Below are 22,559 nucleotides of genomic sequence, written 5' to 3'. Positions count from 1 at the left end.
GAAGAAGCTCCATGTTCCTGGCTTCGGACTGGCACAGCTCTAGCTGTTGTGGCCAACTGGGGAGTGAACCAACGGATGGAAGACCTCTCTCTCTCTGTCTCCGCCTCTCCTTTCTCTGTGTAACTCTGACTTTAAAATAAATAAATAAATCTTTAAAAAAAAAAAATTTAGGAACCATTTGCTACTAATCTCCAAAAATCTTTTGATTTATACCCCTATACACTTACTTTTTAAAAGGAAAAGGAAGCTGAGTTGTTAAAATTGTGCTAATGTGAGAGGAAGAATTCTACTTGTTATTACTAGCACTGTTTTCCACTACTCATGGAGTTTGTAAGTCATATGTGTTTTAATGGATCTAATCACATGTGAAGGTTTAGCAGTGTGCCTGCGGCAGCATCAAGTTTTGGGCAGCTGGAGCATTCTGTATGTGGGGATAGGGATATGTCTTCCTTTTATTTATTTATTTATTTATTTATTTTTAAAGGTTTATTTATTTGAAAGAGTTACACAGAGAGAGGAGAGAGAAAGAGAGAGGTCTCCCATCTGTTGGGCCATCTTCCACTGCTTTCCCAGGCCACAGCAGAGAGCTGGATGGGAAGAGGAGCACGGGTCTCGAACCTGTGCCCAAATGGGATGCCGGTGCTTCAGGCCAGGGCGTTAACCTGCTGCGCCCTGATATGTCTTCCTACTTCTACCCATTTCACAGTCATCCTGAATGCCTTGTCCTTGGGTCTGACTACTCGATTCCTCACCTGTCCCTTTGCAAAAATGTTTGACTTCTCCTTTTGGAGAATGGGGGAGCTCATGCTGTGGTCTGTAATGACCAGGGATTGCTCTCCATGGGAAAGAAATCATTCACCCAAAAATCTGAGACTGAATCACATCTGGAAACAATATTTTAAAATTTAAGATGAATCAGAATCAAAATATAAATATCATACACACTGAAATTTGTTCACCTTAAAAAACTAAATAAATGGGACTGGTGCTGTGGCACGGTGGGTTAAAGCCCTGGCCTGAAGTGCCAGCATCTCATAGGTGCCGGTTCTAGTCCTGGCTGCTGCACTTCCGATCCAGCTCTCTGCTATGGCCTGGGAAAGCAGTAGAAGATGACCCAAGTCTTTGCACCCTGAAGAAGCTCCTGGCTCCTGGCTTCAGATCAGCTCAGCTTCAGCTGTTGCGACCATTTGGGGGATGAACCAGCAGATGGAAGACCTCTCTGTCTGTCTCTACCTCTCTCTAACTCTGTCTTTCAGATAAATAAAAATAAATCTTTTAAAAAATTTTAAATTAAAAAAAAAATGTAACCCATGAATTGATAGATGAAGCCGGCCTGCAGCATCGATTCCCCTGGGACCTGGCTTCCCCTCCGAGCCGCTCGAGGGCAGTAAAGCGCTCCCTCGACAAGCGGGGAGTCGCAGTGGCCCGCCTGTGCTCGGTGGTTCTTCCCAGAATCCTCCGAGCGAGGCGAAGGGTTTAAAAGAGAGTGCGGCCTTCCGCTGCGGCACGGGAAGAGAGCGGCCTTGGGTGAGGCTTGTGTCGGCTGTGCATGTGTGTCGCGTGGGAGGCGTGTGTGGGCCGAGGCACGAGTGGATGCGTGGATGTGTGTGTGTGTGCGCGCGTGTTGCGTGCAAGGCGAGTGAGTGCGCCCACCCCTGTGCCCCTCTCCCCTCCTTACACCTTGATCTTATTTGATCGGGTCGTGACCCCAGCCTCGCCGGGCCGTCCCGAAATGAAAAGCTCTCCTCCTGCGAAGCCCCCTCTCTGGGGGCGCTGTGCAGCGAGGCCCTTGGGCGGCGGCAACGCCGCGGTCCCCGAGGTCCCGGAGCTGGTCCAACGGGGCCCGGCGCTCGGAAGTGATGAATTGATCAGATAGACGAGGCTGGGCTTGTCCCGGGCCGCTGATTATCGAGGCGATTCTGATCTGAGCCCGGCCTCAGGACGAGGCCGCCGGTGGCGAGGGGGCCAGTGCCGTAGCTGTTGCCGGGAGCTGGCGGGGCAGGGCGGACGATGAACGAGCTGGAGGCCGCGGCCTGGAGCTGGAAGGTGGTAGAGGCCTTGCTCGCCGCGGTGTTTCCTCCCTGGCTCGCCCCCTTTTTTTTCCTGAAGCCGCAGCCTGTGCCAGCGCTGGTGCGGAGGGTTATACATGTGTGCATGCCAATGCATCCTTCAGAAGCTTACAAAAATGCAGAGTCCAGGGCCTTGCCCGGGATTTTAAGTTAATTAGTAGGAACAGTCCAAAAATGTGCATGTTTTTTGTTTTGAAATTTTGAAACAAAAATTGTGTATCTGTATGATGTTTCAGTACATAGTGCACTTCGTGTACTGTTCAAATCAGGGCAACCCCCTCCTCAGACACTGGCCATTTCTTTGTGATGAAAGCATTCAGTACCCTTTTTTGAGCTGTATAGTGGGTTATCATTATCCATAGTCGCTGTGCTATGTAATACAACAGCAGGATTTTCTCTGACTGGAACTGCCCAACCTTTCCCCATCACTCCCCAGCCTCTGGTCACCACCATTCCACTCTCAACTTCTATGGGATACACTTTTTAGATTACTCATATGAGAGATCATGTGATAGGTGTCTTTCCCTATATGTGCATTTCCTTATCGTTCCTCAGTTGATGGGCCTTAGTTTTTCCTTTTGTTGACCATGGTGGCCATTGCTGCAGTAAACATGGGAGTACAGATGATTTCATTTCTTTTTGAGTATATACTCAGTATATCCCAGCAGTAGGATTGCTGAATCATATGGCAGTTTGTGTTTGTGTGTGTGTGTGGTTAAGATTTATTTGCAAGGCAGAGACGCATCTTCCATCCACGACTGACTTCCCAAATGGCCACAGCAGCCGGGATTGGACCAGGCTGAGACCAGGAGCCAGGAATTCTGCATTTAGGTCTCCCGTGTGAATAGCAGGAACTCAAATACTTGGGCCATCAACCGTTGCTTCACAGGCACATTAGCAGGAAGCTGGATTAGAAGTGTAGTAGTGGGGGCCAGCCCTGTGGGGTAGTAGGCTAAGCCTCTACCTGCGCCAGCATCCCATATGCATGCCAGTTTGTGTACTAGTTGCTCCATTTCTGATCCAGCCTTCTGCTATGGCATGGAAAAGTAGTGGAAGTTGGCCCAAGTGCTTGGATTCTGCACCTGTGTGGGAGACCTAGAGAAAGCTCCTGGCTCCTGGCTTCAGATTGGCCCAGCTCCAGCTGTTGGGGCTGTTTGGGAAGTGAACCAGTGGATGGAAGACTTCTGTCTTTACAGACTCTGTCTGTAACTCTACCTTTAAATAAAAAAGTCTTAAAAAAAAAAAAAGTGTACTTGGCAGGACTCCCCAGCATTCTGGTAAGAGATATTTGTCCCAAGCAGTGGCTTACCCAACATCAGCCTCTATTTTAAATTTTTTGAGTAACTGCTGTACTGTGTTTTGTTACGACTTTATTACAGTTCCACCAACTGTGCATAAAATTTCCATTTTCTCCACATCCTTGCCAGCACTTTTTTTTATTTACTTAGTTTTTAAATTTATTTACTTGAAAGAGTTACAGAGAGGCAGAAGCAGAGGGAGAGAGAAGGAGAGGTCTTCCATCCACTGGTTCGCTCCCCAACTGGCCGCAAAGGCCAGAGCTGTGCTGATCTGAAGCCAGGAGCCTCCTCCGGGTTTCCCACACGGGTTCAGGGACCCAAGGACATGAGCCATTCTCCACTGCCTTCCCAGGCCACATCACAGAACTGGATCAGAAATGGAACAGCCAGGACCTGAACTGATGCCCATGTGGGATGCCAGCACCACAGGGGGCAGCTTTACCTGCTATGCCACAGCCCCCACTCCACTTGTTCTCTTTTGTCTTTTCAATTTTTTTCATCTGTTTCGAGAGGCAGAGAGTTCCTATCCACTGGTTTCCTACCCAAATATTTGCAATCGTTAGGAGCCAGGAACTCAATCTGTGACTCCCGCATCAGTGGTAGAAATCCAATTTACTTGAGCCATCACTGTTGCCTCCTAGGGTTTAGGCAGAAAGATGGAGTCAGGAGCCAGAGCCAGGAATCAAACCCAGGTACACTGGTATGGCACTAAGCATCGTAATTAGTACCTTACCTGCTAGGCCAAATGCCTGACCTTACATTTTGTCTTTGATAACACGTGGTCACTTTAATGGGAGAGAGGTGATAGTTCATTGTGGTTTTGATTTGCTTTTCCTTGATGAGCGGTGTTGAGCACTTTTTCTTATACTTGACCATTTATATGTCTTTTGAGAAATATGTATTTAGGTTCTGTGTCCATTTAAAAAAATATTTAAATGGCAGAGCACAAGAACGAGCGAGAGTGAGCGAGCAATCTTCCATCTGCTGGATAACTCCTCAAATACCCACAATAGTCACAGCTGGGCCAGGCCAAAACCAAGAGCCAGGAATTCAATCCATGTCGCATGAAGGGACCTAAGTACTTAAACCCTCATCTGCTGCCTCTGGGGCATGCATTAGGAGGAAGCTGGATCAGAAGTGGAGGTAGGGCTTGAACCCAGGCACTCTGATAAGGGATGTTTGTAACCCAAGTGGTAGCTTAACCCACTACACCACATTTACCTATATAAAAATTGGTTATTTGGGGTTTTTTTTTGCTGTTGTATTTCTATATAACCTGAATATTAACCTCTTGTTGATGTCAACCTGCATATATTTTCCCTCAATTGTAGATTGTCTTTTCACTTTTTTTTAAACTTTATTTATTTGAAAGGGAGAGTTACAGAAAGAGTAGTAGAGGGGCTGGTGCTGTGGTGCAAGGGGTTAAACCTCTGGCCTAAAGTGCCAGCATCCCATATGGGCCCAGCTGCTCCTCTTCTGATCCAGCTCTCTGCTGTGGCCTGGGAAACAGTAGAAGATGACCCAAGTCCTTGGGCTCCTGTGCCCACGTGGGAGACCTGGAGGAAGCTCCTGGCTCCTGGTTTCGGGTTGCCGCAGCTCCAGCTGTTGTGGCCATCTGGGGAGTGAGCCAGTGGATGGAAGACCTCTCTCTGTCTCTGCCTTACTCTGTAACTCTCAAATAAATAAATCTTTAAAAAAAAAAAAAAAAGTGGTAGAGATAGATCTTCAATTCACTGGTTCACTCCCCAAATGGCTTCAATGGCCAGGGCTGAGCCACATCAAAGCCAGAGACCAGGAGCTTCTCCTGGGTCTCCCACAGGGGTTGCAGGGGCTCAGGTACTTTCCCAGCCACATTAGGGAGCTGGATTGGAAGTGAAGCAGCTGGGACTCAAACCAGCACCCATATAGGATGCTGGCATTGCAGGCAGAGGCTTAACCCATTACACTACAACACTGCCCCCTCACTGCGGTTTTTCCTTTGCTTTGCAGAAGCTTTTTAATTTAATGTAATCCCGTTTGTCTTTTTTTGCTTTTTTTCTCATGTGCTTTTGGGTCTTAACCAACTATCCCTCCATATTCTAATATCCTGAGTCATTTCCCCTGTGTTTTCTGGTAGTAGTTTCAGATTTTATTTTTGTGGATACTGCAAATGTATACATTTTTATTTATTGTTACATACATTTTAATTTGTTATTTTTCATATATATGACACATTTTACAGTTCTTTTTATTTTTTAAAAAATATTTATTTACTTGAGAGGCAGAGTTACAGGTGGAGAGAGCGACAGAGAGGTCCTTCATCCGCTGATTCACTCCCCAAATGGCTGCAGTGGCCAGCACTGGGCTGATCCAAAGCCAGGAGCCAGGAGCCTCTTCCAGGTCTTCCACGTGGGTGCATGGGCCCAAGCACTGCCATCTACTGCCTTCTCAGGCAATCAGCAGGGAGCTGGTTTGGAAGAGGAGCAGCTGGGACTTGGAACCAGTTCCTATATGAGATGCTGGCACTGCAGGCAGATGCTTAACCTTCTAAGCCACAGCGCTGGCCCCTAGTTTCAGATCTTAGCTGTTTAGTCTTTAATCCATTTAGTTTGATTTTTGTATATGGTGAGAAATGGTTCTAGTTTCATTCTTCTGCATGTGTATTCTCCCAGCACCATTTATTGAAGAGACTATATCTTTCTCCCAGTGCTTATTTTTAGTACTTCCATGGAAGGTCAGTTGGCCGTAGATGCTTGGGGTTTACTTCTAGGCTATCATGTCTGTTGTTATTCCCAAACTAGGCTGTTTGATTACTGTAGCTTTATAGTATATTTTGGAGTTGGGTAGTATAATCCACTCCCTCTTGTTCTTAAATATTTATTTTTATTTGAAGAGCAGTGTGACAGAAAGAACTTCAAAGCCCAGTTTTCAGGCCAAAGCCAGGAGCCCAGAACTCCATCTGGGTCTCCCACATGGGTGGCTCGGACCCAGCTACCTAAGCCATCATTTGCTGCCTCCTGTGGTGTGCATTAGCAGGAAGCTAGGTCAGAGCAGAGGGAGGCCTTGCAGCCAGGTATTCTGATAAGGGATGCAGGCATTGCAAGCAATGGCTTGACTCACTGTGCCACAATACTCACCCTTCTTGCTATTTGGATTTTTCATGATTCCAAATGAATTCAAGGATTTTCTTCCTCGTTCTGTGAAGAATGTGACAATACTTAGCTAGACATTGCATTGAATCTGAAGGTCACTTTTAGAATTATAGATATTTTAACGATATTGATTTTATCAGTATATGAACATGGAATATCTTTCCACCCCACCCCATGTGTTTGTGTGTGTCCTCTTCAGTTTCTTTCACCAGTGTTTTACAATTTCCATGGTAGAGATTTTTCACCTCTGTTTACATTTATTTCTAGGTTTTCTTTTTTAGCTATTATAAATGGGATTATTCTTAAAATTTCTTTTTCAGATAACTATCAGCTTGAAAATGCTACTGATTTTTATCTGTTGATTTTGTGACCTAAAGCTTTGCAAACAGTGACTTCCAATACTATGTTAATAAAAGTGGTGAAAGTGAACATCATTAACTTGCTTTTCCCCATTCGTTATGCTGTTAGCTGCTGGGCTTATCAAGTTGTGATATGTTCCTTCTACATCTGATTTATTCATAAAGGGAAGTGGAACTTTCCCACATGCTCTTTCTGCCTCTGTTTATAAGCTCATATGGTTTCAGTCCTTCACTCTGTTGATGTGGTGCATCACACTAATTGATTTGCATATGTTGAACCATCCTTGCATCCCTGGATGAATCCCATTTGATCATGGTGACTAACTTTTCAGTGTGCTATGGGATTCCATTTGCTAGTATTTTATTGAGGATTTTATGTTTATGTTCACCAAGGATACTGGCCTGTAGCTTTATGTTGTATTCTTGTGTGGGTTTGGAATCAGGGAAATGCTCATAGGATGAGTTTGGAAGAATTCCCTCTTCTTAATTTTTTGGAAAAATTTGAGAATTGGTACTAGTTCTCCTTTAAATATTTGGTAGGAATCCATATTTTTTCTTGTTTTTATTTATTTTTTTAAAAAAATTTATTTGAAAGGCAGAGTTACAGAGAAGCCAAGGCAGAGGCAGGGAGAGAGCTTCCTTCTGCTGGTTCACTCCCCCAGTGGCTGCAGTGGCTGGAGCTGTGCTGACCCAGATCCAGGAGCCAGGAGCTCCTTTCTGGTCTCCAATGTGGGTGCAGGATCTCAAACACTTGGGCCATCTTTACTGCTTTTCCAGACCATAGCAGAGAGCTGGATTGGAAGAGGATTAGCGGGGTCTTGAATTGGCTTCCATATGGGATGCTGGCACTGCAGATGGTGGCTTTACGTGCTATGCCACAGTGATGGCCCCAGGAATCCATATTTTTTTTTTAAATTTTGGGTCACAGTACAAAGTCTTTTAATGTGTAGTACCTCAAATAGACTGCCTGCCATGTCTATCCAGGGAGCCAGCCCTGTCTCCCACCTTCAGGCATTCTAGATCATGAGAACTGAAACTCCTCTTGCCACTTGGTACTATGTTAGTAGATTGGAGGGTCTCAGTGGGTTGGACTGTGACAGTTTTGTTTAGGGACCCTGCCCCTGAGTATCTGGATAAAGCCCTTTCATAGCTGAATGATTCAACTATGCCTGTATTGTCAAACTTAATTAGAAAATGGAATTTATTTATTTTTTAAAAATTTATTTATTTATTTGAAAGTCAGAATTACACAAAGAGAAGGAGAAGCAGAGAGAGACAGGTCCTCCATCTACTCGTTCACTCCCCAACTCTGCTGCAATGGCTGGAACTGCACCGATCCAAAGCCAGGAACCAGGAACTTCTTCCGGTCTCCCATGTGGGTGCAGGAGCCCAAAGACTTGGGCCATCTTCTACTGCTTTCTCAGCCGTAGCAGAGAGCTGGGTTGGAAGTGGAGAACCTGGACTTGAACTGGCGCCCATATGGGATGCCACCACCACAGGCGGCGGCCTTACCTGCTACGCCACAGCACCGGCCCCAGGAAAGGGAATGTATTGTCCAATATGCTACAAGGCCTGACATTTCCTGCCCAATCTTTAGTGACACAGCACATTCCTGTATGTGACTTGTAATTTTATAAACCACATGCAGGCATCCATTTTTACGTACTTTCAAACACAATCACCCGATCTCTGAACCAGGTGTATAAGAGTTGTGCTAGGAATCCCATTACAAACTGACAGCTTCCAGGCAAGGAGACAGAGGCAGAGTTAGTGATTAAACCGTGTCAGGAATCCAGGAACACAGAGAGATGGCCCTTGGGGAAAAGTGGAGGCCAGCAGATGACTAAATGAAAGAAGTTTCAAACTAAATATGAAAGCTATTTAGAGTTGCTGGAACTGCAGGGAAAGCTCAGTGAGAGAATGGACTTCAGCCATTCTTGTTCTCCAATGCTCAGTTCATAAAGCTTGTGAGAAATTTTGAATGGTACTGTACGGTTGGAGTGATTTCAGTTTATCAACAGTGTCCTGTGCCTTCTGTCCTGAGTCCTGAGCTTTTCAGCAAGATGCCTTTCCAAGTTGCAGATGTACCCCAGGGGACTCATTTTTAGACGCTGGGAAATTTCCCTTCCGTATTTTAAGAGTGAAGTGGCAACTCGTAGTCTGTGGGTAAGAGACACGTCAGACTTCATCTTGAACAAATCTGTTTAATGGAGGCAGACGACAGCAGGTGCCCCCACAATCCATCCGTCCAGGGGCCTATGTGGAGAAGAAGCCACCATCGTTCTTTCGGGAGTAACCTCTGTTGGTGGCTGCAGTGTGAGGGGACACTGTGGACAAAAGAGGAGAGGGAGTGGGCTGTGAATTTCAGATCCTTTTCCCTTTTCTGGGAACCTCGAATCATCACATGGATTGGTACTCTGGGGGAGGGTCCTAGAGCAGCTGGGGGAACCGGCATATGGAGGGCGGATGGGAGGTAGTCATAGGTGTTCTGCTCCCAGGTTTCTGCCCTGTGCCTGCCCTTTGCCAGAAACGGTTGCAGGCATTCTGGTGTAGCAGGTGAAGCCACCACTTAGGATATCCACATCCCATATTGGAGTGACTGTTCAAGTCCCAGCTACTCTGCTTTCAATCCAACTTCCTGCTAATGCATCTGGGAAGGCAGATGATGGCCCAAGTACTTGGGTCCCGTGTGGGAGACCTGGATGGAATTCCAGGCTTCTGGCTTTGGTCTGTTCTAGCCCTGGATGTGGTGCACATTTGAAGAGTGCACCAATAGATGGAAGATCTCTCTCCCTCTCTTGTTACTCTGCCTTTTAAATAAACAAATACATCTTTTAAAAAAAAAAAATTGAAAGAAATGCTTGTCCCCTAGATGTAAGACTGAGGTGCTGAACACTTGAATTAATTTCCTAGCTCTGTGGTCAACCTGTCCTTTGGATTAGGTTCTGTACATTAATCACTGCTTTCCAAGACCCTCAGTAATCCCTGGTCTTTTCTACCAGCCAGTCACCGCCAATCTCCCAATGTCAGATCCACTTAAAAAGACACCTGTGCCACCTATTTACCCACCCAGTCTCCTAACCCTTACCTATAGATCCCTGGATGCTGTGGATAGACTCCTTCTTTGGGTTGATCCAGTGTCTGATGTTAGCCCGGGAAGTGATAGGGGGTAGCAGAGGAGGGGGTGAAGATTCTCCAGGGAATTGGATCTTGATTCTAGAAGATGGTATGGGGAAGAACAATGGAGACTGAAAGATGAGGGAAAGGTGGCCACGTGAGACATGTATCATAAAGCAGCCGAAGGCCCTTATCCTTTGTAGAATTAACCAGAAATTTTGTTTATGCAGAGGAGCACACTCTTGGAGGATTTCTATCCATTGCAGACAATAAGGATATGCCTATTACAGACACAGATGTAAAAAAAGTACAGATATTTGTATATAAACGAGTACCCATTGGTGGTTACTTCCCAGGTGACAGTCTACCTTCTGTGACTGGACAGCAGCATCCCAAGGGTGAAGAGGCCCTGCCTCTGCCACTTACCCGTGGATGGTCTCCTCGTGTAACAGTACCTCACTTTTGTCCTTGAACGCCCCAGTATGGTGGTTGTACAGGGCTGCTAAGCGGAAGTCCAGGTCATCCTTTGGTGTCTACAGGGAAAGTCAATCCCCCAGGGTTAACTTGGCCCCCTGTGCCTTCACTCTCATCAGGTGCTGTTGGCTCTACTCGTCCCCAAAGGAAAGTGAAGCCCCTCTGTTGGGACTGAACACCAATTTTGTTACATGCAAATTGTAACCATGACTTCTGAACTCTTGTCAGTATGGAACTGTCTCCATTACAGTCAGGTCTAAAGAGTGGTGACTCACTGGGGACATGGAAATATCCTTGATTTGGCCTTGAACTTGACCTCATTCATGCTTACATTCATGAAAAACATGGGAAAGTCTATTAAAATTATTTGCTCCTGGTAATGGAGCAAAATCCAAGCTTTCTGACCTAGAGGCCAGATAAATTAGTTTGGTTTTGGATTTGGCAGGATCTTGGGTTGGGGACAAAAGGAGAGATACAGACATAGTCAAGACAGACTTCCTTTCAAAAAGAATACTAATGAGTCCTAAAGTGGGTGTCAAGAGAAAAGTATTTCAGTGCTAGGTACCTTGGGGTCAAAAAAATAGGCATCACGCCTCATGGAGGTAATTGTGGGAGTGGAGTTGAGCCGACTCCAGGGTTCTTGTTGCTGAGCCAGATGAGTTGGATTCTTGTATGGCAGTTTCTGCAAAAGAGAAACCCCCTTCAGGACCCGGTCACAGGGGACCTGGCTGATGCGGTAGCCTCAGTGACATCATTTCGTTATTCCATTCTGTTTCAATCGACTCGCAGAGGAAAGTCTGTGAAGAGAATGATGTGAGGCAGGATCTCCCAGGCTTTTGATCGTCTTACGTTTTCTTAGAACTGATAGAAGGGGTTGGTGTTGTGGTATAGTGGGTTAAGTTGCCGCCTGCCACACCAACACTGCCATCCCATGTGAGTGCTGGTTTGAGTCCCCACTGCTCTGCTTCTGATCCAGCTCTTTGCTAATGCACCTGGGAAAGCAGCAGAAGATGGCCTAAGTGCTTGGGCCCTTTCCACCCACATGGGAGACACGGATAGCCTGGCCCAAAGATAGAAGATATTCTCTCTCTCTCTCTCTCTTTCTCTGCCTCTCTGTAACTCCAACTTTCAAATACATAAATAAATATTAAATAAAAAGAGACATGGTCCAGGAATACAGGGAAAGGAGTGGAGTGGAAGAGTTGGGAGAAGGTTGGGGAGCAGATAGGAAAGCTGATGCGCTCAGGTTAAATGTCCTGAGTGTGAAGGACAAATGAGACTTCAAATGCAATTAACAGGCAGAAAAGTGGAGGCCAGGGGCCGGCGCTGTGGTGTATCAGGTGAAGCTTCTGCCTGCAGTGCTGGCATCCCATATGGGCACTGGTTCGAGTTCCAGCTGCTCCACTTCTGATCTGGCTCTCTGCTATGGCCTAGGAAAGCAGTGGAGGATGGCCCACATCCTTCAGCTTCCAGGCATGACAGGACATCTTCAACCCACTGTCATCTACTCTTAACTGTCACTTAAATGTTTCACGGGCTCTGCAAAAACAGCATCCACACAATTGATCTCAACGTATTTCTCCCCAAACCTGCATCCCTGAGGTGTCCCAATTCAGTGAGTGGGGTCAGTTAAGCCCTCAGAGGCCTAGGAGTTAATGCTGGACTAGTTTCTTGGGCCCATATCCGTCAGTCACCACATCCCATCAGGCCTCCTCTTGGCCTTGTTCTCACATCTGCATATTAATCACCAATCCCTGTGTTGCTGCTCTAGATTCATTATCCTTCCTCTTGGAGCTCGCTGCACCTGCCTTCTCACTCATCTCTTTTGTTCCACTCCCATTCTGTCCCATCTACTGCCATTTGATTCTGTCACTCACTCCAGGATGAAAATCTAGCTCACTAGTGTGCACACAGCCCACCGAGGCCACTTCTCCAGCCCTGATGTCTCCACACTTCCATTTCACACCCAGACTTCAACCCTTCAGGACTATGTGTAGTTCTCCAAAGAGACCACACACACACATACATTTTTCCTTGAATGCACCTGCTGATTCCTTTGCCTTGACTGTCTGGTTCCTACTTCCTTCTTCTAACTCACATTCCACCCCTCTCTCACCTGGCCCAGCTAACACGCTTGTCAAAACTCACCTGCTTTAGAAAGCTTTCCTTTTCCTCACTGCCCCCAGGTGCTATATTGTGCAAACACTCTTGCTGTTGTCTTTTCTATTTGACTTCTTTGAGAGTAGCAGCTATATCTACTTTAGGTATCATCAGTGTTCAGCAGACTGCCCAGAATGTAATAAATAATAAATGCTTAATAAATAAAATGATCTTTGACATTGTCAAGCTATAGTCACTGATTAAGTCAACTTATTTTGCAACACTTGGAATATTTCAAACACTTATAGCAGAAAAAAAAAAAAAAGATGGTTCACCCAAATCACTGATCACAGTCGCACTCAAACACATTCTGGCATTAACCAAAAGACAGAGGGCATGAAGACGTGACCTGGTGGCTTTCACAAGATTCCCTCCCACTCCGTGTCTCCTTTATCTTTGGAGGACAGTTTCCAAACGGAGGGAGTGGCTCAATGGAACCTAGCGCCTCCTATCACTCACACTAATCAATACTTTGAGCTTTATCTCCCTCTGCTCAAAAGCACCTGTGAACATTTAACCAACTTGAAGATGGGGACTAGGGCGCGGGGGCAGGCCGAAAAGAGACTTCTCTGGTCCTGGGCTCAGTGTCCTCACCAGAGTTCTTTCCATTACCATCTCCGCCAGTCGCACTATCAGAAACGGGGCGGCTTGGCCAGGTTGATGGGAGCTGCAAGAGAAACCATCGTACCTTGGAAGCCTGCTGTTTTCCCAGGTAGGAATCGTCGTTATCTGGCATAGGGTGCTGGAAAGGGTCTCGAGTGGGAGGCATGGTTAATTGCCGAGCGAGATGGAACAGGAGGCCAAGGTGGCCGGGGCACAGCCTTGCCTGCGGAGGCTCCGGGATGTCAATTGTTTGGAACACCTTGTTCCGGTTGCCAGGCGACTGCCCGCTATCTATGACTGAGCCGAATTCCCTTCGAGAAGGGCACCCCCTGGCGGTTCAACTCGGGATGCCCCTCGGGAGGAAGCAGGCAGGGATGCGGCGGGAAATGGGCGTTGCGCGCGCCAGGAAGCCCTGAACGTGCTCTTCTGAGCCCCAGTTGAAGAAACGCCAGCCTCTCACCCTCCAGGATTTCTGCAAAAGTCTGCAGTCGAGGAGAGAAGTCCTAAAAGAAAAAAATGACCCGTACGTTTCCTTTTTTCTCGCACCTAACAAAAGTCTTCCCTATATTCAAGGGAAGGAGCCAGTGAGGATGTCAAAACACGTGTAGCGTTCGGAGGTACTGCCGGCTAGGGCGAATTCTCCTTGCTTAAGCTCGGCTTAACGACACGAATCCCAGGGCTTCTCACAGAGCCGCCTGTAAGAGCACGGATGGACTTGGCGGGATGCAGGTGGTACGTACCGGGGCCACACCGGTGGGCGATGGTGTCTGTGGGCCAGAGACGGTATCTCGGGCTTTTTCCTACGGGCCCACACTCCACCTTTGCAAAATCAGAGGGGGCTCACCATAGTCCCTGTCCGGCGGATTGGCTGGGCATGGCCTGGAGAAATGTCCGGTCGCGGTTTTCGCGCGGCCCTGGGCCGGCCTCTGGGGCAGATTGCACGTCCCGGGCGCGCGCACTGTGTGGCTCCGCGCGCGCCAGCGGCGGCGGCTGCCATGGCGACCGGCAGGTGAGCGGCTGAGGCGCTCGTGGTCCCCGCCCCACCCGCGCCCAGTGAACGAGGATGCGGTTGTCAAGGCGACGTGGGTAGGAGGAGAGGAGTCGGAGGGAGGAGGAAGGATGGGCGGCCTTGGCGCCACAGGGAGGTGACTGGAGTGAGCCCGGCCCCTTGCATCCTCCCCCTGTGAACCTCCCTCTTTTTTTTTTTTCCCCTTGCCTTCTGCCAGCAGAAACAGCAGCCGCACCACCTGAGCCGCTACAGCCGCTCTCTCAGGACTACGCTATGGCTGAGCCCGGGCACCGCCGCTGTCTCTCCGCCCGGGGCAGGGGGAAGGTTGAGAGGCGCGCACTCCGGCTTCTGCGGCTGCTGCTCTGGGCTGGGACCGCCTTCCAGGTGACCCAGGGAACCGGACCGGAGCTTCACGCCTGCAAAGAGGTACTGTCCACCTGCCGACGCGACCCTGCGACCAGCCGGAGACCTTGGGGGAGCCAGTCGCGCCCAGCTCTAGAGGCCGTGGAGTTTAGGTGTCTTTGGGGCTGAGGCGTCGAGGGGAGGGAAGAGCAGCGGCCCGGCATCAGGGCCGGGACTCACGAAATAGATGATCCTCGTGGCGTGGGCTGCTGAGCCCAGCGAGAACCGGCCCAGCCCCGGGGAGAGGCGAGAGCTGGGTCTCCGGACTCGGAACTAGAGAGGAAGAAGACTGTGAGTTGTGTTCTGGTTGGGGGCGAAATCTCCTTAAAAGTGGTTAAAAAGCAAAAGATTATATAAAGAGAGGCAAACGAGAAAGAGGGAAGGGAAGGGAAGGGGAGGGGATGGGGGACAATGAGATCAGAAAGAAGTAAAGAAGGTCCAGAAAAAGTAGTGGACTGATGTCGGAACGCTTGTGCTCTCATGATGACTTCAGTCGGCGGTGTGTGAGGGTGCGAGAGCGGCTGTAGGAGCCCATTAAGTCTCTCTTTCCTCGGTTTAAACGTCCAGTTACCTTGCAGGCTACAAGTGTGGATCCCGTTTATTGCTTGATACCCCTCAGTACACTCTGTCCAGATGTTGAGGTCCCAACGATCTAATTCTCTCCCAGGCTTTACTCTCCTTCTCTGGACTTCTGCTAACATATGCACTGAGTCTTTTTCAACGTGTTTAAAAATGTTGGCAACATCATTCAGGCACTAGGTAGTGTGTGTCTTCCAACCAAATATGCCTTATGAAAATTCGTTTTGGAGAGACACAAAAAGGTATGGAGAGGAACAAAACCAAGTAGTTTTCATATCATTGAGATATCAGTATATGGTCGTGCACTGAACAACTTTTTTTAAACCATATGGCAGCAACAGCAATAATATATTTATACGAACTACGTTGAAGAAGGCAAAATAAAAGTTCTATTATCTCTGTAAGATTAAAAGCCTTCAGTTTGTCAAGAGTCAAGCACCGTGAAGATAATCCCAAGTGTCAGACTTGGCTAAAGTGTTGAGAGGTTATAATGGTTTTTATAAGCCATGTGTTAACTGGTTAGCAATGGCAACCCCATCCCATATGGAGATGTATTATTATCAATATATGCGAAGCAGTAAACTGTCTACAACATAACAGATCATGGCAAAAGGGGGGAGGGGGCCTGTAAATAAAGATCTTTCACTTCAAAGATTCCTAAATATGACATAAATTACCCCAGTCAGTGAAACTTTTGCTCAGTGTGGTTAGTCCTTACGCTGACCTGCCCTGGGCTGTCTTTGCTCTCACCCAGCCACTTTATGGCATGTTTTAAGGATGATTGGGAACAGAATAATTTTGTCCATGTGCCCGCGACACAGTGCTTTGGTAGCCTGTGGTTTAACCAGTGAAAATAATGAGTTCGTGCAAGTCCACCTCCCTAAGAATCAAACATGGGTTCTCCTGAGTGGATCTAAGACTCTCAAACAGCAACTACCACTTCTCGTTGAGATCTTTGTCCGCTATTGGAAACATAACACATTTAAGGAATTAAACCCTTCAAGGGAGGGAAGAAGATTGGTACTTGAGGACTCACATTTTGCTTTTTAGTGCTATTTCCATGACTAATATTTGCTTGACAAAAAGTCTTCCATGAACTCTGAGCTTCGAGCTGTGGGAAGCTGTGGCACTTGACATAATGAGGGTTCTAGTCCTATAGGGACGCTACCATTTCTGGATCAGGATTACAGTAACAGTCACTTCAGAAATGATTCTTTGAGGACTGGGAGGGAAAATGCACACAGCACATGCCATGGAGTTCCTAACCCCTTCCCTACTCAGCTTCTTTCCCATTAGATCCACATCCCACACCAGGTTGCAAGTGGCTGAGAGGCGGGCTTACTGGCCATGGGCGTCAGCAAGTCCTGTTGACTCTCTCCTTGAGCAAACAGTGGCCGCTGAGCACCCTGCCTCCAGAACAATAAGGAAGAGAATAAGCCCTTTATTCTAACATTCTCCATATGGCAATATGAACCGATCAAACAAGTTTGGGGGCTTCCAACTCTAAATGGTGAAAAATCAATCTGAGGTAGATTAGTCCTCCCTGGGCTTAATCTTCATATGAATTTCTTGTGCACCTATGTTGGGTGTGAGTGTCAGGATCTATGGACAACAATGCGGTTGCAGCCTTTGTGTGTGTGTGTGTGTGTGTGTGTGTGATCCCTCTGGGTGTAATCAGAAAACAGAAGTTTAGCCTGAGGCCTAAGTCAAGGTGACAGAGAACTCAGAGTTGTAGGCTACTGGACTCATGCCGGGGCTTGGTGTTCCTTTCATGGTTTTAGAATAATCAGGGTCACCAGTGGAACTAAACATCCAGTACACTGTTTGTCTTCATGAATCATTTCTTAAGCCCTGTGCTAGCCCAGGCTGAGTGCCGACTGAGAGCCAAAGGAGCATTTCCCATAGCACGATGACTAAAGCCAATGAGAGAGCAGCAGAAAACTGCCTTTGACGTGATCTGCCTTGTCCTGAGGCTTTGGTGCTAATTGCCCCCAAAGGGACTTCCTGATCGGTATTGTAAAGCCCAGGGGGCTTAGGAATCTGACAGACATAGATTGGAATAACATTTTTGGAATGAGTGATGACGCTGCCATTTAGTAAGGGTGCTACTTGGAGCAAGTTAATTAATTCTGACAGTCTCAGGTCCCTTATCTGTGAAACGGGAGTGGTAATACCCATCCTACAGGGCTCGTGTGAAGATTCAGTTAAGTCGGATAAACATGTAAAGTGCCTAGGTTATACTCTTGACATACATGGAGGCTTAAGAGATCTGGATAGGCAGGGGACACTGATCTATCAGGAATGACATAGTGGCAATATAAAAGCATTTCAGTGGGCAGATGGAGGAAGGATGCTTTCTAGATAAAGGGAGGAGCCTAAAGGAAGGTCCCTGGATGAAAAATGCAAATAATCCTGGGTATTGCAAGTAGACCAGTTGGCTGAAAAGTGGGCTCAGCATGGGGCACAATGCAAACCAGGGAGAGAATCCCTGAGAGATATCCGGCAGGGATGGCAACTTTCTCAGAGCAGATTAGCAAGACTGTGAAGTACATCTGCTTGAGGTAGGTCAAAAGTTGAGATTGAGAGGGATGGGGTGAAGAAGCCGGTTCAGAAGATGTCATGGAGGTCAAGGAGAAGGTAACAGAGGGACTGCACTGGGTGGTGGCCGTGGCGTAAGTGGAAGGCACAGATGTGAGAAATATGCTGAAGGTGGAGGTGAGAGGGTTTGGCCCCAGGCTGAAGATGTAGGGTGCTGGTGAGGGCCAAGGTAAGGGTATTTGTGAGAATTTTAGAGTGTGAGGATGGTGGGAGCTAAAAGCTCCAGCGCAGGAAGAACGTCCCCAGGGAGCAGTGACTCCTTTTTTGACTCAGACTTCCATGGGATCTGCGCCTGTAAGAGGTGGGAGAGTCCCAAGCCCTGGCAGCTGCTTCTCTGAATGGGCAGGGTTTCTGGGCTTTTATGGATGTATTTCCTCCTGCATTTGGCTCTACGGGAAAGTGGGTAGATCTGGAAAACTCTCGGGCCCCTGAGATTTCAGGAAATATTTCAGGAAAGTAGAAGATTTTAGAAATATTTTACTTACTTGAGAGGGGAAGAGATAGATAGATAATAGATAGATAATAGATAGATAGATGAGTGAGCTACTATTCACTGGCTCACTCTCAACTGCTCAAAACAGCTGGGGTTGGGTCAGGCCAAAGGTGAGAGTTGGGAGCTCAATCCAGTTCTCCCAAGTGGGTGACAGGAACTCAATCACTTGAGTCATTACTGTTGCCTTCTGGGGTCTGTATTAACAAGAAACTGGAATCAGGAACCAGAGCCAGGTATTGAACCCAGGTACTTCACTGTGGAAGTGAAGTGGTACACACTTACCTATCTTAGCTGCTATGCTACATGACTACCCCAAAATTTTAAGATTTAAAATTACTCCTTTGGTTGGAAGCCCTCAAGGTTGGTGTCTAAAACGTTCTGCTGTATTTGATGAGAGGAGGAAATGAAAACCCTTTTGTCATAAAGTACATAATAGAGTAGCAAGATGTGCCACTTCCATTTTATGGCAGAGGCAGCTAGAGAATAATACATTTGGGGGACTTGAAGACATTTAAGAAGTCATTCTGTCTCTTTTCCTGTGTTAAGGTAGGAATACTAAAACCAAACCAGACTGATAATTGTCTGAGTTATTTTGAAAAATCTTAAAAAAACAAAGTGGCGTATTTTGTTGGCAAATTGGAAAATGTAACAAAAAAGAAGATAATTTAAAAATTACTTTTTATTAAGAATAAATGTACATTGAATCTTGGAAAAAACTTACTTTAAATCCCATCAGTTGAACTATCCCTTTTGTGTATTATTATGTATTATTTATTGTACTTCTATCGCACATTTAGTGTTTGAACTGAGATGTGCCCTAAAGAATACAGTACGTATTGGATGCCACGTGTCCTTTAATGGCCAGGGGACGTCGGGAGCCACGCGTTGCTAGGTGATTTTGTCATTGTATAAACATAACAGAGTGTACTTACACAAACTGAAATGGCTACGATGTGACTGAGAAATACAATCTAATGGGACAACCTTTGTACATCCTGGCTGTCGCTGACTGTGGCACGTGACTGTGCTTATGAGAGAGGCACAGGAGTGGTATAGAGCGTGGGTTCTGGATAAAACTAGGTTAGGCCTCTCAGGCCTCAGTTTGGCATTTTTAAAATGGGAATGTTAGTGGTGTGGGCTTCAGTACTATCATAGGATGATTCAGAGTGCTTAGGACTGTTCCTGATGCATGGTAAATACCCAAGACACGTTAGCTGTTTTTGTTTTGTTTTGTTTTGTTTTGTTTTGACAGGCAGAGTGTACAGTGAAAGAGAGAGAGAGACAGAGAGAAAGGTCTTCCTTTTTTCTGTTGGTTCATCCCCCAATGGCCGCTGCGGCCCGTGCGCTGCGGCCGGCGCACTGCACAGATCCAAAGCCAGGAGCCAGCTGCTTTTCCTGGTCTCCCATGTGGGTGCAGAGCCCAAGGACTTGGCCCATCCTCCACTGCACTCCCGGGCCACAGCAGAGAGCTGGACTGGAAGAGGAGCAACCAGGACAGAATTTAGCGTCCCGACCGGGTCTAGAACCCAGGGTGCCAGCACTGCAGGCAGAGGATTAGCCTATTGAGCCATGGCACTGGCCCATGTTAGCTGTTATAATTAGATTTTTAGTACTGGTCTAATTGATATTATCTTACAGTAGTGAAACATAAGAATTTAAGGGTGGCTGGCGTCGTGGCTCACTAGGCTAATCCTCCGCCTTGCGGCGCCGGCACACCGGGTTCTAGTCCCAGTCGGGGTGCCGGATTCTGTCCCGGTTGCCCCTCTTCCAGGCCAGCTCTCTGCTGTGGCCAGTGAGTGCAGTGGAGGATGGCCCAAGTACTTGGGCCCTGCACCCGCATGGGAGACCAGGATAAGTACCTGACTCCTGGCTTCGGATCAGCGCGGTGCGCCGGCCGCAGCGTGCCGGCCGCAGCGGCCATTGGAGGGTGAACCAACGGCAAAAGGAAGACCTTTCTCTCTGTCTCTCTCACTGTCCACTCTGCCTGTCAAAAAAAAAATTAAAAAAAAAAAAAAGAATATAAGGGTGAAGGGTCGGCGCTGTGATGCAGTAGGTTAATCCTCTGCCTGCGGCGCTGGCATCCCATTTGGGCGCTGGTTCTAGTCCCAGCTGCCCCTCTTCTGATCCAGCTCTCTGCTGTGGCCTAGGGAAAGCAGTAGAAGGTGACCCAAGTCCGTGGGCCCCTGCGCCCACGTGGGAGACCGGGAAGAAGCAACTGGCTCCTAGCTTCAGATCTGCGCAGCTCCAGCTATTGCGGCCAGCTGGGGAGTGAACCATTGGATGGAAGACCTTTCTCTCTGTTTCTCCCTCTCACTGTCTGTAACTCTACATCTCAAATAAATAAATAAAAATCTTAAAAAAAAAAAAAAAGAATTTAAGGGTGAGAGAAGCGGGTTGAACTAAAAAGGGGGAAGGAGTAGCCATGAGGAGTACTTAGAGGAGAGAGTTGATGGACTCAGCATGGGAGGTGGGTCTGGGTGGTGCTGTCCCGTGTGGCAGCCACCAGGCACATGTGGCTGTGGGGCACTCCAAGTGTGGCCAGTGCAGCTGAGGAAATGAATTTTTAACTTTATTTAATTGTAATTAAGTTAAAAATACTCAATTCAATTATTGAAAAAACTTTTAATGGTATCTGGAGCAATTTTGAAATACGAATTGGGTTCCTCAACTGTTAGTAACTACAGATCACCTGTGTCTGATGCAGATTTAGGGTCTGAACCGAGATGAGCCGTAAAGTGTAAAACACACATCAGCTTTGGGAGACTACATACAAATGGAAGATAGAAAATATCGCCACAAAATTTTATACTCACTACAGGCTGGAATGGTAATGTTGTAGAAATTGCCTAAATAAAATGTATTATTAAAATTAATTTCACCTGTGCCTTTTCACTTTTTTAAATATGGCTATTAGAAAATTAAAAATCCTGTGAGTGGCTCATATTTTGAGGGGACATTGTTGTCCTGGAGATGAATGTACAAATCTCTGGCCTGTAATTAAAGCCCAGTTCTACCATTTCAGCTGTCTTATGTTGGAAAAAATAGTCACCTTTCTTAACCTCTACTTTTCCATCTGGAAAATGGGGATAATTTAGTTCTTTTTTTTTTTTAAAGGTTTATTTATTTATTTGAAAAGCAGAGTGTGGAGGAAAGGGGAGAAAGGAAGAGAGAGAGAGGTCAGTCTTCCATCTGGTGGTTTTCTTCCCATATGGCTGCAACAGGCTAGGCTGGTTCAGGCCAAAGCCAAGAGCCAAGAACTCCATCTAGATCTCCCACATGGGTGGCAGGGGCCCAGGCACTTGAGCCATTTTCTTGTGCCTTCCCAAGTGCATTAGCAGGAAGCTGGAAGGGAAAAGCCAGGAGTTGAACCGGTACTCAGATACCGGATGCTGGTGTCACAAGCGTGGTTTAATCTGCTGTGCCACAATGCTGGCCCCTAGTTCTTAACTTTTAAGGATTGTCAAGAGGATTAAACCAGATAATGCTTTAAAAGTGCTTTTGCAGGAGTGGACCCTGGTGCAGTGGTTAAGATTCTGCTTGCAACACCTGCATTCCATGTTGGGTACCTGGGTTTGAGTCCAGCTCTGCTTTGGATTCCATCTTCCTGCTGTTACAAACTTTGGGAGGCAACATGGATGACCCAAGTACTTGGATCCCTGACACCTGCATGGGAGATCAGGATGTAGTTCCAGGCTCCTTGCTTCAGTCTGCCCCAGTCTCAGCTATTGGGGGCATTTGGAGAATGATAGCAGATGGAAGATCTCTGTCTGCCTTTTGAATAAACAAAACAAAACAAAACAAAAAGAGATAATTTTTGTAACAAAAGAAGAAAAAGCACTTTGCAAATGCATTGTTCTTGGTATTGTTTTATTATTTTTTTTTAAGGTTATTGATTTGAAAGGCAGAGAGATACAGAGAGAGCAGGAGAGAGAGAAAGATCTTCTATCCAGTGGTTCACTCCCCGAATAGCTGAAATGGCCAGGACTGAGCCACACCAAAACCAGGGCCATCTTCCACTGCTTTCCCAGGTGCATTAGCAGGGAGCTCAAACTGGTGCCCATATGGGATGCCAGCACTGAGGGTGGAGGCTTAACCTTCTATGCTACAGCACCAGCCCCCTGTGATCTGCTTTAAAAAAAAAAAAAAAACGTTATAGGAACACTGTTGCAGGTCCTTAAGTGGTCTTGTATGACACGATTTTAGCAGTGAACAGGTGAACCACCCTGGCTGATCTCTAATGCTAACTCTCACTTGCTCCTGTGCCTCT

At 47.0% G+C, this 22,559-nt stretch overlaps 2 protein-coding genes and 1 non-coding gene across 6 annotated transcripts in view; 2 read left to right on the top strand and 1 right to left on the bottom strand.

Moving 5' to 3' along the window:
* Window positions 1–1,417: 1,417 nt before the first annotated feature.
* The window catches only part of ELAPOR1 (endosome-lysosome associated apoptosis and autophagy regulator 1), a 108,430-nt gene continuing 87,288 nt past the window's right edge, over window positions 1,418–22,559 (top strand). The window contains exons 1-4 of one of the 2 annotated variants that reach the window (XM_051856195.3): window positions 1,418–1,527; window positions 13,233–13,320; window positions 13,785–13,943; window positions 14,441–14,646. In XM_051856195.3, coding sequence (XP_051712155.1) covers window positions 14,494–14,646 — 153 coding nt within the window. In that variant the 5' untranslated portion in view covers window positions 1,418–1,527; window positions 13,233–13,320; window positions 13,785–13,943; window positions 14,441–14,493. Of the gene's footprint in view, window positions 1,528–13,232; window positions 13,321–13,784; window positions 13,944–14,437; window positions 14,647–22,559 lie in introns of both variants that reach the window. The other variant, XM_070077932.2, reaches the window with a different exon arrangement.
* On the top strand, window positions 1,502–1,928 carry LOC127493877 (small Cajal body-specific RNA 2). Its single transcript, XR_007924414.3, has one exon.
* On the bottom strand, window positions 8,977–14,258 carry CFAP276 (cilia and flagella associated protein 276). Of its 3 annotated transcripts, none has more exons than XM_008264754.5 (5): window positions 14,056–14,258; window positions 11,014–11,130; window positions 10,401–10,507; window positions 9,946–10,073; window positions 8,977–9,184 (listed from the first exon to the last, which is right to left on the bottom strand). In XM_008264754.5, exons 1-5 carry the CDS (start codon window positions 14,206–14,208, stop codon window positions 9,114–9,116), a joined length of 576 nt encoding a protein of 191 aa, XP_008262976.1. In that variant the 5' UTR covers window positions 14,209–14,258; the 3' UTR covers window positions 8,977–9,113. The 3 variants fall into 3 exon arrangements, with proteins under 3 accessions (XP_008262976.1, XP_089156347.1, XP_008262978.1); XM_089300221.1 differs by having other exon boundaries at window positions 13,952–14,088; XM_008264756.5 differs by lacking the exon at window positions 14,056–14,258 and adding an exon at window positions 13,297–13,538.

This window comes from Oryctolagus cuniculus, chromosome 7 (genome assembly GCF_051225735.1).
Source record: "Oryctolagus cuniculus isolate XC-2025 breed Fujian yellow rabbit chromosome 7, ASM5122573v1, whole genome shotgun sequence".
Taxonomy (NCBI): domain Eukaryota; kingdom Metazoa; phylum Chordata; class Mammalia; order Lagomorpha; family Leporidae; genus Oryctolagus; species Oryctolagus cuniculus.
Note: the sequence above shows the minus strand (reverse complement) of the source record. Positions and strands in the feature narration are given on the sequence as shown.